Source organism: Populus euphratica, unplaced genomic scaffold (assembly GCF_000495115.2).
Source record: "Populus euphratica unplaced genomic scaffold, PopEup_1.0 scaffold121.1, whole genome shotgun sequence".
Taxonomy (NCBI): Eukaryota; Viridiplantae; Streptophyta; class Magnoliopsida; order Malpighiales; family Salicaceae; genus Populus; species Populus euphratica.
The window spans coordinates 176,316-189,876 of NW_011499968.1; the positions used below are offsets into that span (position 1 = coordinate 176,316).

General features: G+C 34.0%; 1 protein-coding gene and 1 long non-coding RNA gene across 6 annotated transcripts; one reads left to right on the forward strand and one right to left on the reverse strand.

Moving 5' to 3' along the window:
- Nucleotides 1-4: 4 nt before the first annotated feature.
- On the forward strand, nucleotides 5-2,571 carry LOC105139072 (uncharacterized). 4 transcript variants are annotated; one of them, XR_844916.1, is made up of 4 exons: nucleotides 5-489; nucleotides 858-1,592; nucleotides 1,728-1,914; nucleotides 2,477-2,571. It is a non-coding gene; the product is annotated as an uncharacterized LOC105139072 (long non-coding RNA). The 4 variants fall into 4 exon arrangements; XR_844915.1 differs by lacking the exon at nucleotides 2,477-2,571 and having other exon boundaries at nucleotides 794-1,592; nucleotides 1,728-2,262; XR_844913.1 differs by lacking the exon at nucleotides 2,477-2,571 and having other exon boundaries at nucleotides 1,728-2,262.
- Nucleotides 2,572-6,679: 4,108 nt separating this feature from the next.
- On the reverse strand, nucleotides 6,680-10,399 carry LOC105139074 (rho GTPase-activating protein gacZ-like). 2 transcript variants are annotated; one of them, XM_011045390.1, is made up of 3 exons: nucleotides 9,280-10,399; nucleotides 7,288-7,361; nucleotides 6,680-7,182 (listed from the first exon to the last, which is right to left on the reverse strand). In XM_011045390.1, exons 1-3 carry the CDS (start codon nucleotides 10,102-10,104, stop codon nucleotides 7,038-7,040), a joined length of 1,044 nt encoding a protein of 347 aa, XP_011043692.1. In that variant the 5' UTR covers nucleotides 10,105-10,399; the 3' UTR covers nucleotides 6,680-7,037. The 2 variants fall into 2 exon arrangements, with proteins under 2 accessions (XP_011043692.1, XP_011043691.1); XM_011045389.1 differs by having other exon boundaries at nucleotides 7,288-7,367; nucleotides 9,280-10,398.
- Between the last annotated feature and the right edge of the window lie 3,162 nt (nucleotides 10,400-13,561).

Sequence of the window (13,561 nt, forward strand, 5' to 3'; positions counted from 1 at the left end):
GACTAATGGTCGGCATGTTATTGTCTGCCAAGTCACTCAAGCTGTTCATGTCCTTCTCACTGCTGCTCTGTTTCTCTAGCATCCTTCTCTGCTTTCATTTGCATTCTTTTTCTGCTAAGACCTCTCAGATTTTCAAGTGATTGGTTGTTTAGAAAAGAGAAAGATTTCCATTTATGTAGTTCTAAACCTTTTTTATTTTATCCATTTAGCCCCTAAAGCAAAAAAAAAAAATTGGTTTACAAAGATGCAAAACACTTCCTTACTATTGCTTATTAACAACGAACTCATTATCAATTTACTGATAAAGTTTATCATTAACATTACTTAGCGTTTTCAATGTCGTTATTTCATATTGTTCTCTTCTCTGTATACCTTAACTCTTGTCTTGTACTGTAGCTTCAGAACGCTTCCTTTCAAGTTCACCAGAGCTGGACCTGAATTGCTCCGACTCACTGAGTCATTGTCGCCAAGTTGGGGGGTTTTTTGAAGGTATTTCTCTCACATGTTCTCTTCTTTCATTTCTTGAGTTGTTCATGGGCTTTTTTGGTTTGGTCAAAAACTCTCTCTATACACATCTCTCAGATTTGGTGGGTCTTAGTTTTTTACTGTTCACTTAAATCAATCTTCAAACCTCATTAATCTACACTCTGAAAGTTCACTTTTTTCTTGATTTGCTAACATACTCGTCTCTGTCAATTAGTTCTGTTGGTGATTTTTGAAGATGGGGTTTGATTTATTATGTTATTGGATCAATTGTTGGAATAAAGTTTAATTTCTATTATGTGCGATGTAGTTTAGTTGCCAGTTCACATCTTTGGTGAAAGTTGGAATTTTTCTTGTTTTGATTGTATTTGCAGTGTACTTGAAATGTGACTATGGGTTAGTTCTGGGAAATAAATGGAGTGGCCGATTTTTCAGTCATTTTCTACCAAAAAAAGGATGAATGGAATGATGCATGAGAAACAGCGTTGCTGCTGGAGAATCTGATGGTTAAGAACAGAGCTCCATAGGAAAAGGATGTGAATTTCTCTTCATTCACAGGGATAGAGAACAAAAAATAAAAATCGAGAACAAAATCGCATACATGACCATGAAGTAATAAGGCTATGTTTCCTTCCCATTCAAGAATCCAACACAGCTCCCTAGAAGCTGTGTTTGAATTTGAATGGACTAAGAATTTGGTGCATTTTGTTTGTAGTAAGTGTGATAAAATGTTTTCTGCTAGATTATTCAGGTAGTCTCATGTTATAGGTCCTCTATTTAGAAAATTAGAGAATAAATTTGTTGTCCTTTTTAGCCCTACTGAATTCCAGGATCTTAAGCTTGTGCAGGATTACTGGCAAGTTTGGAATATAACGTAGATTCCTTTTGTCAAACTTACAAATTCTAATGGATATCTTACCACGTAATTTTGACCCTGCCATTAATGACTTGGACAACACAAATATCCCAAGCTCTTACGAATTTAAAAGCAAGCCTGATGGTTGGGAAACAACAACGAAGACACAAGATGGAGATATATGGGAAATGTAACAGAGGAAGATACTCTCTTCCAAGAATTTGATCATTGAATAGCATACAGCAAATTTCAGGTGAATTGATGTTGTCATGCCATTATGTAATTTTTATTTTTTGTCTTAGGCTAGTCTTAGCAATGAATCTACTATTCAGCCTAGTCATCATCTCCTTTATGCTAAACTAGCAAGTTTTTCTGTGACTACTTGCAGATAGCTAGTTTTATCGAGGATCGCATATCTAGCAGGAGAAGACCTATTGATGGTTGGAAATACATGATAGAGGTGTTGGGACCAAATGCCAAGAAAGGGAGGGGTAGTGTTTCAAGAATACCGAGTGTATCAGATCCATCTACACAACAATTCAAGAGGGACAGGAAACTGATTTCCCACAAAGGGGGTACTTCAGCTTCTGACTCTGCTGAACTTTCCTTACTTTGTTCTTGGCCATTGTATGTTTGCTTGGTGATCAAGCAGCATGCCGTCATGTTTTCTTGATAGAGTGTTATAGAAAAGACGTCCAATAGGTTAAGCTACTCGTAGCTGTGAGGAATATAAAGCTCTGTCAATCAAGAAAATGGCAATCTAAATTTGTAAACCATCGATTCATTGTGACTGTAAATGTTGTATATGTAAAGATCTCTACGCTAGAAGATTGGTAGGGGTTTGAGAGGCTAAATGTTGTCTGGTTATTCATTTGTGACCCCCAAACTGCTCTGAAAAAATCAAAGCTACAACAGTTTTTTGACATAATGTTCATCAAACAACTTTGTTTGCCAGGACTCTTCAAAGCTCATAGGAAATTCCTTTTAGAACAGCTAGTTTCTGAATGATATTAATTCCAATCTGCAAGCATTAGTCTGAAACATCATCATAAGTTGCTATCATGGCAATGATCAATGGCAAAACATGACTTCTTAACTTCCAGATTCTCATTGCGACTTCATATCTTTCCAATTCAGGTTTCTGAATATTCGAAAGAAGTATTTGAAAAGAAGATGCAGCTTGACCAAGAGCACTAAGGCTTTCAAACCCAGATGCAACAGTAGCAACATTGCAACCTAGCTTCTCAAGCAGCGTCGGTGTCCAAGTCATAGCTTTGTTGAAATCATCAACATCAGCTAATAGAACTTGCAAGCCTCTGAAAAGAGAGTTGGAATATGAGTGCTCTGAAGATTCTCTGGATTCAGAGATTGACTGCAATGGATGGTCAAAGTTGAAACCCAAGAGCAAATCTCACGCATTCAGGAAAACCTTGAGAGTTGGGCACTATCTAGATCTTGGCTCGCATCAACTACCAAATATAACGAGGTGGGCTTCATCATTTTAGGGAGAATGCCTGCTTCTGAAATTCATATGTCTTCCGTCAACGACCTTTTTCTTCTGATCTTGTGCTCCATGGAATCTACTGCAACTTTTGAGCACTGTCTATGTTTTTTTTTCACTGTAAGTTCTGTTTACTTTAACTAGCTAATCGTTTCATTACCTCGATTAGATGTTTCTTCTATATAAAAAAAACCAATGCCTTTTCCTGGGAAATTTCATATGTCAATGAATCGATTTTGCAATGTTTTTTATTTGTAATGCCTGCAGTTGCGTGAATTGCCAGCCTGCCCAATGCGTTCCTATTCTTTGAACTATGAAATACTTTTTTTTTCCGAGAAACACAAATTGTATAACCCTTCAACTAAGCAGTCCCTTGTTCTTGTTAATGATAACCGTAATAATTTATCAGTGCATGCAAAGGAAGACCTAATTAGTATTAAGATTAAAAGCCAACAAGATAGAGGGCTGGATGTTCTCAAGAACTGTTCCCATCAGACGAGCTACAAAGGAAGTTCCAGTTAGAGCACAAATTGTATTTATTAGCACGTAGACTTCCTGCAAATGTAGTGGATATTATCTGCTCTCAACAAAAATGTCAACTTTGGAAATTAGTATTGCCGGGATTCCAACACTCACTCTTGTTTAGTCATCAACTAAGGGACCTACTTCTGTGGAAATATTTGCAATTGAATAATTCAACCTTCAGTTCCATATTCAGCACCACTTGCTGGACAATATATTCAAGTTCCCATGACTTGGAGGTGAAGGAGGAAAGGACACGCCAAACGAAGATTGGTTTTTCTTGTTGACGGTGAAAAAGAAAGATCTTTTAGGGCTAACAATCCAACAGCAACTTGGGAATCTTGAGTGCGAGAACCTTGGAACTCCAATTTCCATTAGTAAGCTGCTTCGTTTCTGGTAGGGGTTCCGCAATGTTACTGCAAGAACATGTTGACTGGTGTGCAACTGAATTTATTGGTTACTTAATTCTTGGTGTGCAACTGTAGATTGGATTGGATTGAAGTGGACATAAGAAGGTGAAGATGACTTTCTTGATCAGTTTTTTATTTCACTTAATTGGTTTGAAAAAATTTTCTTTGCAGATTTTTCTTCTCACGTACTAATTGGACATATCTGATTTGCTCGATGGTCACACCATTTGTGGACATCGATCATAAATGTGATGAGATTTATATACATGAGCATTGCTTAAATGAGAAAAGTTGATGATATATTCATAAGAACAGATATATAATCTCATATTTAAGATTTTGAGCTCCAAAACATATCTACGAGTCAAGAAAAAGAAAATTTAAACACAGATTTGAGATTGAATAAAATGGTATGAAATTACTGTTTTAGAGACGCAGCTTGAGTGATTGTAGTCCACAATGTCTATGCGCCTTCAGCTACAACCTCTCAGTTTTTCATCGAGGCATGAACAACCTTTAAAGCATTATCGCTTCGACATTTTTGGAGGGGAATCGCTTGGGATATTTCTACCTCAATGGCATTTAATTTCAAGGGGAAATTCCGTTGTTTTTCATCAACTGCACAATATAGGAAGTTCTTGATCTTGACACCTATAAGACTGAGGATACATTTTCTATTTTCTAGAAACATTTTTAGAGATACAAGTTCTTGTTCTAAAATCCGATAAACTCCAGGATTTTGTGAAGGTCCGACTACTTATAATTCTTTCTTCAAAGTACAGATTTTTTACATCTCCAAAAATAATTTAAGTGGATTTTTTTCAATAATCTTGAAGCAATGATGGTGATTAAAATATAATTTACATAACATCAAAAAATTACTCTAGCTACATCTATTCCATAAAAATCACTTGTAAAGAGTTTGTGAAAATCCAAAGTATCCTCGTAATACTTGCTTATCAAATAACAGTTTCGACAATAAGATTTCAAAGCTAGTCGGAAAGTTTAAAGGACTTCAACTACTTTACCTCTCTCATAATTTCCTTACAGATCATATCATAATTTCCTCACAGATCATATTTAATCATCATTAGGATTTTTGACTAATTTACAATCATTAAATTTGTCTTTAAATTCCTGTGCAGTTGACAAATCTAACATTTCTTGAAGTCTTTAAATGTATTACATACTATCATGAGAGACCCATACCTTGTGGAAAGTAGTTCAACACGTCTGATCATAGCTCATTTGAAGAAAACCTGGGTTTTTATGGATTTCCAACGTCAAAAGAACGCAACAGTGGTGTGGCACCACCATTGCGGCCATCAAACTTCATTGAAGTAGATGATTCCAAATTGTTTGGAGGTGGATTTGGATGGAAAGCTGTTGCATTGGTGTATGGATGTGGGTTTATGTTTGGAGTCATCATGGGATATGTTGTGTTTAGAACAAGAAGACCTGCATGGTTTCTAAAAATGGTTGAAGATCAATGGAATCTAAGGCAGGAAGAAGAAAGAAGAAATCTAGTAGAAATGCAACAAGAAGAAGCTAAACAATGCAGTCGGTATCTTCAAGTTATGTAAGTCCTTACCTTTCTGATTCTTGAAGTGCTCATAACTACAGTTTTATATTTTTTTAATTGCAATACAATTTAAATAAAGGTTGTAACTCATATTTTTATTTCTTTCTTGCAAACAGAAATGAAGGCAGCAACCTGCACATTTGTAGCCTTACTGTAACTTAAAATTTTGAGTATTTGTGGACAAGTAAGGCCAGCAAAAGATCTCAAGACCACAACATGACCTGCTGTATGCTTCACACTGTAAGTTAGAATGGCAGGGAGTTTACGCAACACAATCCCTGCAGCATCCTCGTCCCCACCGCTGTTCTCCCTGGGCAACTCTACTATAGGAATCAACTGAGTATCCAAATCAAAATTCAGAAACAATGACCGCCTAACAAATTACGTCAATCCCACCAAACTGGCTCAAGAAAGTAGCCATCCTCTCAATTTCTTCAATAGACTAAAGGAACAAAGCCTTGGACAAATTCACATTGTTTTCTCGAGTAATTCCACGATCAATCAACAGCTTAGCTTTTTCATCAAAACCAGCCAAGAACCTTGGCACAGTGGCAATCAAAAGGAGCCTAAGCTACGCTGACTCGACCTTTCCTTCTAATTCATTAAGCACAAAATATATCAACGGATCAATTTCATCAGCTATTAAACACATCCGGCCACTTCACAATTAAGCGATATAGTTCAACGGCTAATCTAAAGGTGAAACATGGTCTCGTATAGAATCTAAGGATGCAAACTTTAGACCTGGGATCTGCTTAACAGTAACCCATTTTCTCATTAAAACCCAGTACTCCAAATGTGTATCTGAACATAATATGCACAGCATGTTTGACAAAAGGTCTCTGTGAATGAAAACAGCTCACCAACTTCAATCTACAAAACAGCAGGCAAGTCGAGGCAGCTGTACTGGACTAGAAGGTGTTTAGTGAGTGAAAAACCCACAGGGCCTAAGAATCTTGATGCTTTAGATAAATTTACTAGAGTTGGCTTTTTATGGGTCGAGAGGGTTGCAAATGAAGTAGCTAAAGATTGAAGCTTTGTTGGTGATGTGTTTGTTGTTTGCAATAGAAAGGAAGAACTTGAAGAAGAAAATAATGGGTTTGCTCTTGCAAGCATGGTTGTCTTCGTTCAAATGTTCCCTTTGGATGAGCTTGTGGCCGTGGAAGTTGAAGGTTTTGATAGTGGCTTCAGCTTCACTGCTCCTAGTTTGCCTCTACTACTACTTTGGTGAATTGGGTATAAGCACATAGTTGTATGCAATTAGGTTTCAAGTATTGGTAGTCATGAGCATGAGAAGCCTAATCAATGGTAAATGCACACTGCTCTAAGTTGAACTGGAGAATTTGGAACAGGTTCACATTGATGAAAAGATGGAATAATACACTGTGGTTTCCTGTAACGAAATATTTAATGTTACTGAAGGATGTTATAACTACTAGAGATACAAATAATAATGATTTCGCTCCATGTCCAATCAATCAGGGGTTAGAATCAGGGTTTGAGGTAATTATGAGCTTGAGTTTCAAACCCCAAATTCTGTTACCTCTTTCATGGGGGAGTGTGACAGATGAAACTATTTCAGATCCAAGAGCTTCAGAAGCAGGAGGCGTTGTAGACAAATGTAAAGGGTTTGGTCTTGCAGCCAACTTGCAGCTATCAATTCAGGAGTTTAGAACAAATCCATCAAGTCTTGTTCTTTCTTTGAGTGTCCTTGAGACGATTCTTGGTAATATTCTTCCCACTTTTGTTGCTCGTAGGTATAGTTTTTATAAGAATCACAGATGAGCCACTCTTTATAGATTTCTCGGGCGATCTTGAAAAATGGAGCCTGCAAGACATTCAAAAAGAGAAAAATGCATCTCTCATGTGAATTCAAGCATCAAACAATGTGAAAAATTATGAGAAGCAGCACAAGGCCTGCAGTTATATTTGCCTCTTTTTGGGAACTTGGCTAAGATCCTCTGGCATTTGTTTATGTTCCTCTTCCCTTCTCTCATCCTCTCGTTTCTGAAACTACACAAGGAAGAATAAACATAATATTAACACCTCTCCGGTCATAACTTGAAGACTGATCAAAGCTTCCCCTTCCATAGCATCATTTGGCATGCTGTTGTAGTCAGCATTACCAGCTGAGGCGCCAAACATCTCAAAATGAAATGAATACAAGTAATGCAGAGAAAGACAGATGACACAGTTGGTCAACTCTTGCTTGCCATGCTTTGATTCAGGAAAAACCCATGCAAAATACTATTACTTTCACACTGTTGGACTGAACTCAGTCCAAGCCAAATGCCACAAGCATAGCCATAACATTGCTGAACATGGAGGTTAGCAAATAAGCAGAAAGAAACGGGATACTTCAATGGGTGTTTGCTATAGCAATCTTTAGCATCCTAACAGCTTTCAGAAAGGTATGCTGCGTATGCAGTTCTAAAATAAGTGCAAACAAACAGAAAGAAAAGGGATACTTCGACCCATTTGCAGATGCAGATTACAATGTTACCATAACCATAACAATGTCAAACAAAGAAAACTGAAAACTTAATCAGTACTATACTGAGTGGAGAATGGTAAAGTGCAAGGCAGTGTGATACTATTAAAATGCCATAACTACTTATTCCAGTAAAAAGAACCGAGATGGTGGCAGATATTTATGATCATAATTTATAATATCCTATGCTTATTTACTTCACACATGAGAAAATCTGTACCGCAAAGAACTAGTTGCTGAAAAATTGTTTGCCTCTGCATCTTTGGGAAAAGATTTATCAATAAATGGATGTATCTAACCTACATGACTGCTTCGATAGGAAAAAATAGCCCCTGTTCCAAATTAATACAAAGAGGCAGCCAGTAGACGAATCATAAGGTGAGTAAATCATTTCAAGGAAATGAGTCTGCACCCGTAATTAGGTTAGGATTTGCATTCCCAAATGAATACAACTGATCACAGCGCATTGTAACCTTCATGTGATGCAAACACCAACTAATTAGGAAAGCCAAATAGATCATTGCATTTGTTGAACATGATCTATCAGGCAAAGGCCCGAAAATGTACACCCCATCAAGTTTCTCCAGAACATAACCTTCTAAGTTCAGAAAATTAGAAAATTGAAGAATATAAAATTTCTTCCTTATAATATGCCTCTAGAAACATAGAACGATTTTCTAAACTGTAGAGGTAAATCAGACAGATAAACCTAATTCCAACAAGGAAGACCACTTAATTGGAAACTTTAAAACCATTGCAGACATATAAGCATAAAATAAAGGCAACATCTTTATCATCCAAACATCAAGTTTTTTAGAGGAAGCAGTGGCAACATTAGAATCAATTACAAGCTAGGAGTATATATACAGTCATTGACAATCAAAAGTTAATATTCAGACATCAAAGCCACACTCAAGGGTTTGTACTTTATCAGCACTGCAATATTTTGAAAGAGAGGAACTTTCATGCTAAGAGGCATGGTTATCTTTCTAGAACTGATGAAATAAAGATGTTGATTTGTGCTTTAGCACAAATCAAACTATTCAAGTTTGACGGGTGAATATTTTATGTAATATGAGAGGCTAAACTGTGGCAAAATGCATAAGCTCTTTGGCGATATGTGATAGCACAGTTTACTCGATCCATTGCAATGATAGGAATGAATGTAAATAAGCTGACCAAAGCAGTTTCAACGCCATAGTCCACGACAGTTTATACTGATGCTAGACTCAACAATATTAACTTATCTTACACATGCAATACTGAAAGACCATGTCAAGAAAACAGAAAGGAGCTCAAATGCTGCACAATATAAGACCTTGCAAAATTAAGTCACTATATATTTATCTGAAACAAGTTATGCAGCCATAAAACATAAAACCCGTATGTAAAATTTTCCTACCCCACACAAACAAGACAAACAAATAAACTCACATCATTGACATCCTTAGACGATCCAACCTCCAAGTTTGAAACTTTAGCTTTCTTCTTAGCACCATTTCCATTAGCAGATTCCAAGTCATTTCCTTTCCTCTTCTTGCTCCCAAACACCCAAGATTTTCCCTTCTTATCTCTAACTTTCCACACATTCTTCTTTCTAAACACTAACTTATCAAACTTCCACACTTGACAACTTGTATCAATTACAGTCACTTCACTTCTTGAATACCCTTTTAGCTCTTTATCACCACCAACACCAAAACCCTTCTCCTCCTCAACATCCTCCTCATCGTCATCGTCATCATCAACCCCACAATCCACATTATTAGAATTCTTATCAGAATTCAATGACCCTGTTGCAGCAAGGACATTCCGGTCTTTTCGCACACAATCTAAAGAATCATTACCACTATTATTCCCTGAAATGAAACAAAACTTGGGTTTTGTTTGTTTCCTAGGAACCTTCTCCTTTTTCCTGGAAAGTCTTGAACTTTCCTCAACTGGGTCACTGACACCACCCATGTTGAAGAGGTCTGAAAGAACATTGTTCATTATAAAGAACAAATCTTTATTGTCACTTGAAGAAATCTCCCTGGTTGTTGCTGTCGCTGTTGTTGCTGTAACTTTGATTTGATCTGAGTCAGAGTGAGTTGACTCAGAGTTTGAGTTGATAACAGAGTTTGAGGCATTGGTAGTTGGAGAACTTGATGGGTTTGGAACAGAAGGGTCATTATCATTGTTGTTGTTGAAGCCTCTGTTGGACCAGAGCCGGTCTAACCAGTTTGAACTGGACTTGCTGGTTTGAACTGAACACAGCATTGATTGATTGGCTTGGTTTAATGGGATTTGAGGAGATTCTCGATCTGCAATGATCTTGAAGGGAATGAGAGAGAGATGAGAGCTTTTTGAGACTGAACTACAATAAGTTTGGTGGGTGGTGTTGATGGCGGTGGCTGCCACTGATGGGAAGAAAGAGTTCTTGTAGATTTGCCCATGGGATAAACCATAAGAATAGTTTTGTTGGTTGCCACTTGGTGCATTTTTGGAAGCCAATGAGAAAATAAAATGTAACCAAGAACTGTTTGAATTGGTTTTGGCAAAAGCAAAAGGTATCGCTTTGAAGATTTATTTCGTAAAATATATTTGTGCTTTTTATCGTTTTGAATTTGTGCTTTGAAGATTTCTTTTGACAATAATGTTTGTAAATATTTTTTAAATTTTTTTTAGATATTTTTAAATAATTTTAATGTATTTATATAAAAAAATTATTTTGGCATATTATTATTTAAAAAACATTTTTAAAAAATAATTTATACCACAATATTAAATATTAACTCAATAATATAATGTGTTTTAACCTTTTTAAAAAAATCTTAAAATGTTATTATTTTGGATTGTTGTGTAATTTAAATGATATTTGGTATCGAAATTTAAATGTATTTTAAAAAAAAGTTAGCTTCAAATTAATTTTTTAATTTGTTAATATAAAAAATAAAAAAATAATATTTTGATATATTTTAAAGCAAAAAAATACTTTAAAAGGCAATATAAATTATAATTATAAACAAACTTTTAAACTAACATATCTAGTTGCTACTCGAGTCATGGATCGGGTCAAGAATTAAACCAAGTTTGATAATTTTAGTATAGATATATTGCTTCTAACATAGATATTAATCTTAATCTAGTTGGACAGGTCGACCTAGCATTTGGCCTAAATAAACCCTTAAATTAACTTATCTAGTTTGTTACTCGAATCATGGATTAGTTTAAGGGCTAAACCAAGTTTGATAATTTTAGTATAGACATGTTGCTTCTAACATGAGTATTAATTTTAATCTAGCTTGACAGGTCGACCTATCTTTTAGCCTAAATAAACTCTTAAATTAATCTATTTAGCTTACTGCTCAAGTCGTGAACCAGGTTAAGGGCTAAACCAATTTTAATAATTTTAATACGGACATGTTGCTTGTAACACAAATATTAATCTTAATTTAGATTGATAGGTCTACCTAGCTTTAGGCCTGATTTTTAAAAGATTCAATTTAAAATTGACTAGATTGATTTTATAAATAAACTTATAATCAATATAATTAAAACCTAGTTTGATATTTTAAAAAAAAAAATCATTTTTATTTTTATTTTTTAAAAAAAATATAATTTTAAATTGATTTGAGTTACCCAAAGTAATTTGTTTTATCTAAATATATGTGACAACACAAAAAAAAAAATACTAGCATGACATAAAGTATAAAGATTTCTAATCAATTATGAAAAAAAAAAGCCACTTTGTTATTGATATAATTGTCACAGCTGCAAACCAAAAGTTGCAATTTGGTCACAATGATTCATGGGCTTGCAACAAACTATGCATAGATTACATAATGCAATGATGTTAAGATCCTGTGTGTGTGATAGGAAATGGTGAGTCGCATTATTTCAAGCATAAACATTTTTATCTTTAATTGCATTCTATGAAAAAGCAATTAATGTGATAATTAATGTCAATGTGCTTGCATGGTTCCACACTCGATAATTAGGAAGACACCACTCTTCTGCATTGGATGGCACAAAATTAATTATAGCAAATTCTAAAGTTCCGAAAATAGACAAAACTTGAAGAAAAAGAGGTGATCACATCACTTGTGAGCAGATGACCGAAACAAAACTAGGACATATATATATATATATATATATATATATATATATATCTCAATGTGTGTTAAAAATTGAAATTAAAAAAGGGCATCATGTCATGTGAGAGTTTTTTTTTAAGGTATTTTTATCAATTTAGTCTCTTAATTTTATTTTATTTTTCTCTAACATTGCATTGATTTCATATTAATATAAGTGATTTGTTTTTATGTTTATGCATGGAGACCTAATAGTGTCAAGAAATATTTCTCCACATGATTGATGTTTAATTTGAAATAATAAGATTTAATTTTATTAATTTGAAAGAATTAGAGTTTCAATAACTGGATTTTAAGCTTAAATAACTGTTCAATCCTTTTTTTTCTTTTGCTAACATCAAATATTTATTTTTAAAGTCAAGGAAAGAATTTTTTTATCACTAGACCTTTTTTTTCTAATTTAATTTTTTTATATTAACTTTATTTAGGATCTCACTTGATAATTCATTTTAATTTTTTAAATATAGGATTCTTGTGCTATTAAAAAAAATTACATTTAAATAATTCTAGGTCAGGCAAAATAAAATAATATTATATTAATGTAGAGCAATTAAATCTTGATGAATTAAAATTAAACTTAAACAAATATAGTATGTTAGGGTAAAAGGATAGGGCAACTTAGGTGATAGCATGTGGAGGCTAGTTACTATGTGCAACTACCTTCGGTGATAAAAATTTATTTTTTATGGTTGCATAAAAATTATTGTAACGAATATTTTTTAGTGGTGTGACACGTGCCATAATTAAAAAAAACATGGTAACTCATGTTTTTTTGTTTTGTCTTCTTTTCTTTTCTTTTCTTTTTTCTCCTAGAGTTTCATGTTGCTCTGCCAAAGAAAAAGATGTTCTATTATTTTATTTTTATTTCAAATTTGATCTTATTTTTTCATTGTTATTTTTTGTTTTAGATCTTTAAAAAAATATTTTTTATTTTATTCTTCATCATTGAATTTATTAGAAATTGAGATTCATGATTTTTTTATGAGATGATTCTTGTCTCATGACTCAAATCATAGATTTAAAATGTTAATCCGAGTTGACATTGGTTATTTTTTTTATTTTTTATATCATTTTTTTTTTCAATTTGAACATTCAAAATTCTATTTGCTAGAAATTTAGCTATTTGATTTTCTTTGCTTTTGTTTTTAAATGATTATCATAGTATCATGAATTAGATTGTAAGTCTAGCGGCTTAACTTAAGTGACTTTGATCCTTTTCGGGTTGTTTTTGAAGATTGAATTATTTTTATTTTTATTTTGTCCTTTAAAATTGGGTTAGTTTGATAATTGATTCTTGTAAATGGCTTTCTATTAAGTTATCTCATTTGAATTATCTGGCTCATGAGGTTTGGCAACCTTGCTTAGGTTTGTTGGGTTTTTTTTTTTTTTGTTAATTGATTTTGTTTTTGATTTTATGATTCTACTTTTAGATTTTTGAGAATTGAACATTGTAATTTTTTTTAATTTATTTTATATAGGGTTATCATGATCTCACAACCCACATCACGGGTTTGGCATGCTAATTCTAGTTCACTCGGCTCATTTTTTTTTCAATTTTATTGTTAAACATTAGATTGTTTAGG

Bases quoted from the DNA above. Each gene is read 5' to 3' on its own strand.
- LOC105139074 (XM_011045389.1), bottom strand. From the start codon at position 10,104: ATGCTGTGTTCAGTTCAAACCAGCAAGTCCAGTTCAAACTGGTTAGAC. The intron at 7,368-9,279 runs GTGAGTTTATTT...TTCCTTGTGTAG, and splicing joins CGTCTAAGGATGTCAATGAT to TTTCAGAAACGAGAGGATGA. The intron at 7,183-7,287 runs GCAAATATAACT...AATGTCTTGCAG, and splicing joins AGCCAAGTTCCCAAAAAGAG to GCTCCATTTTTCAAGATCGC.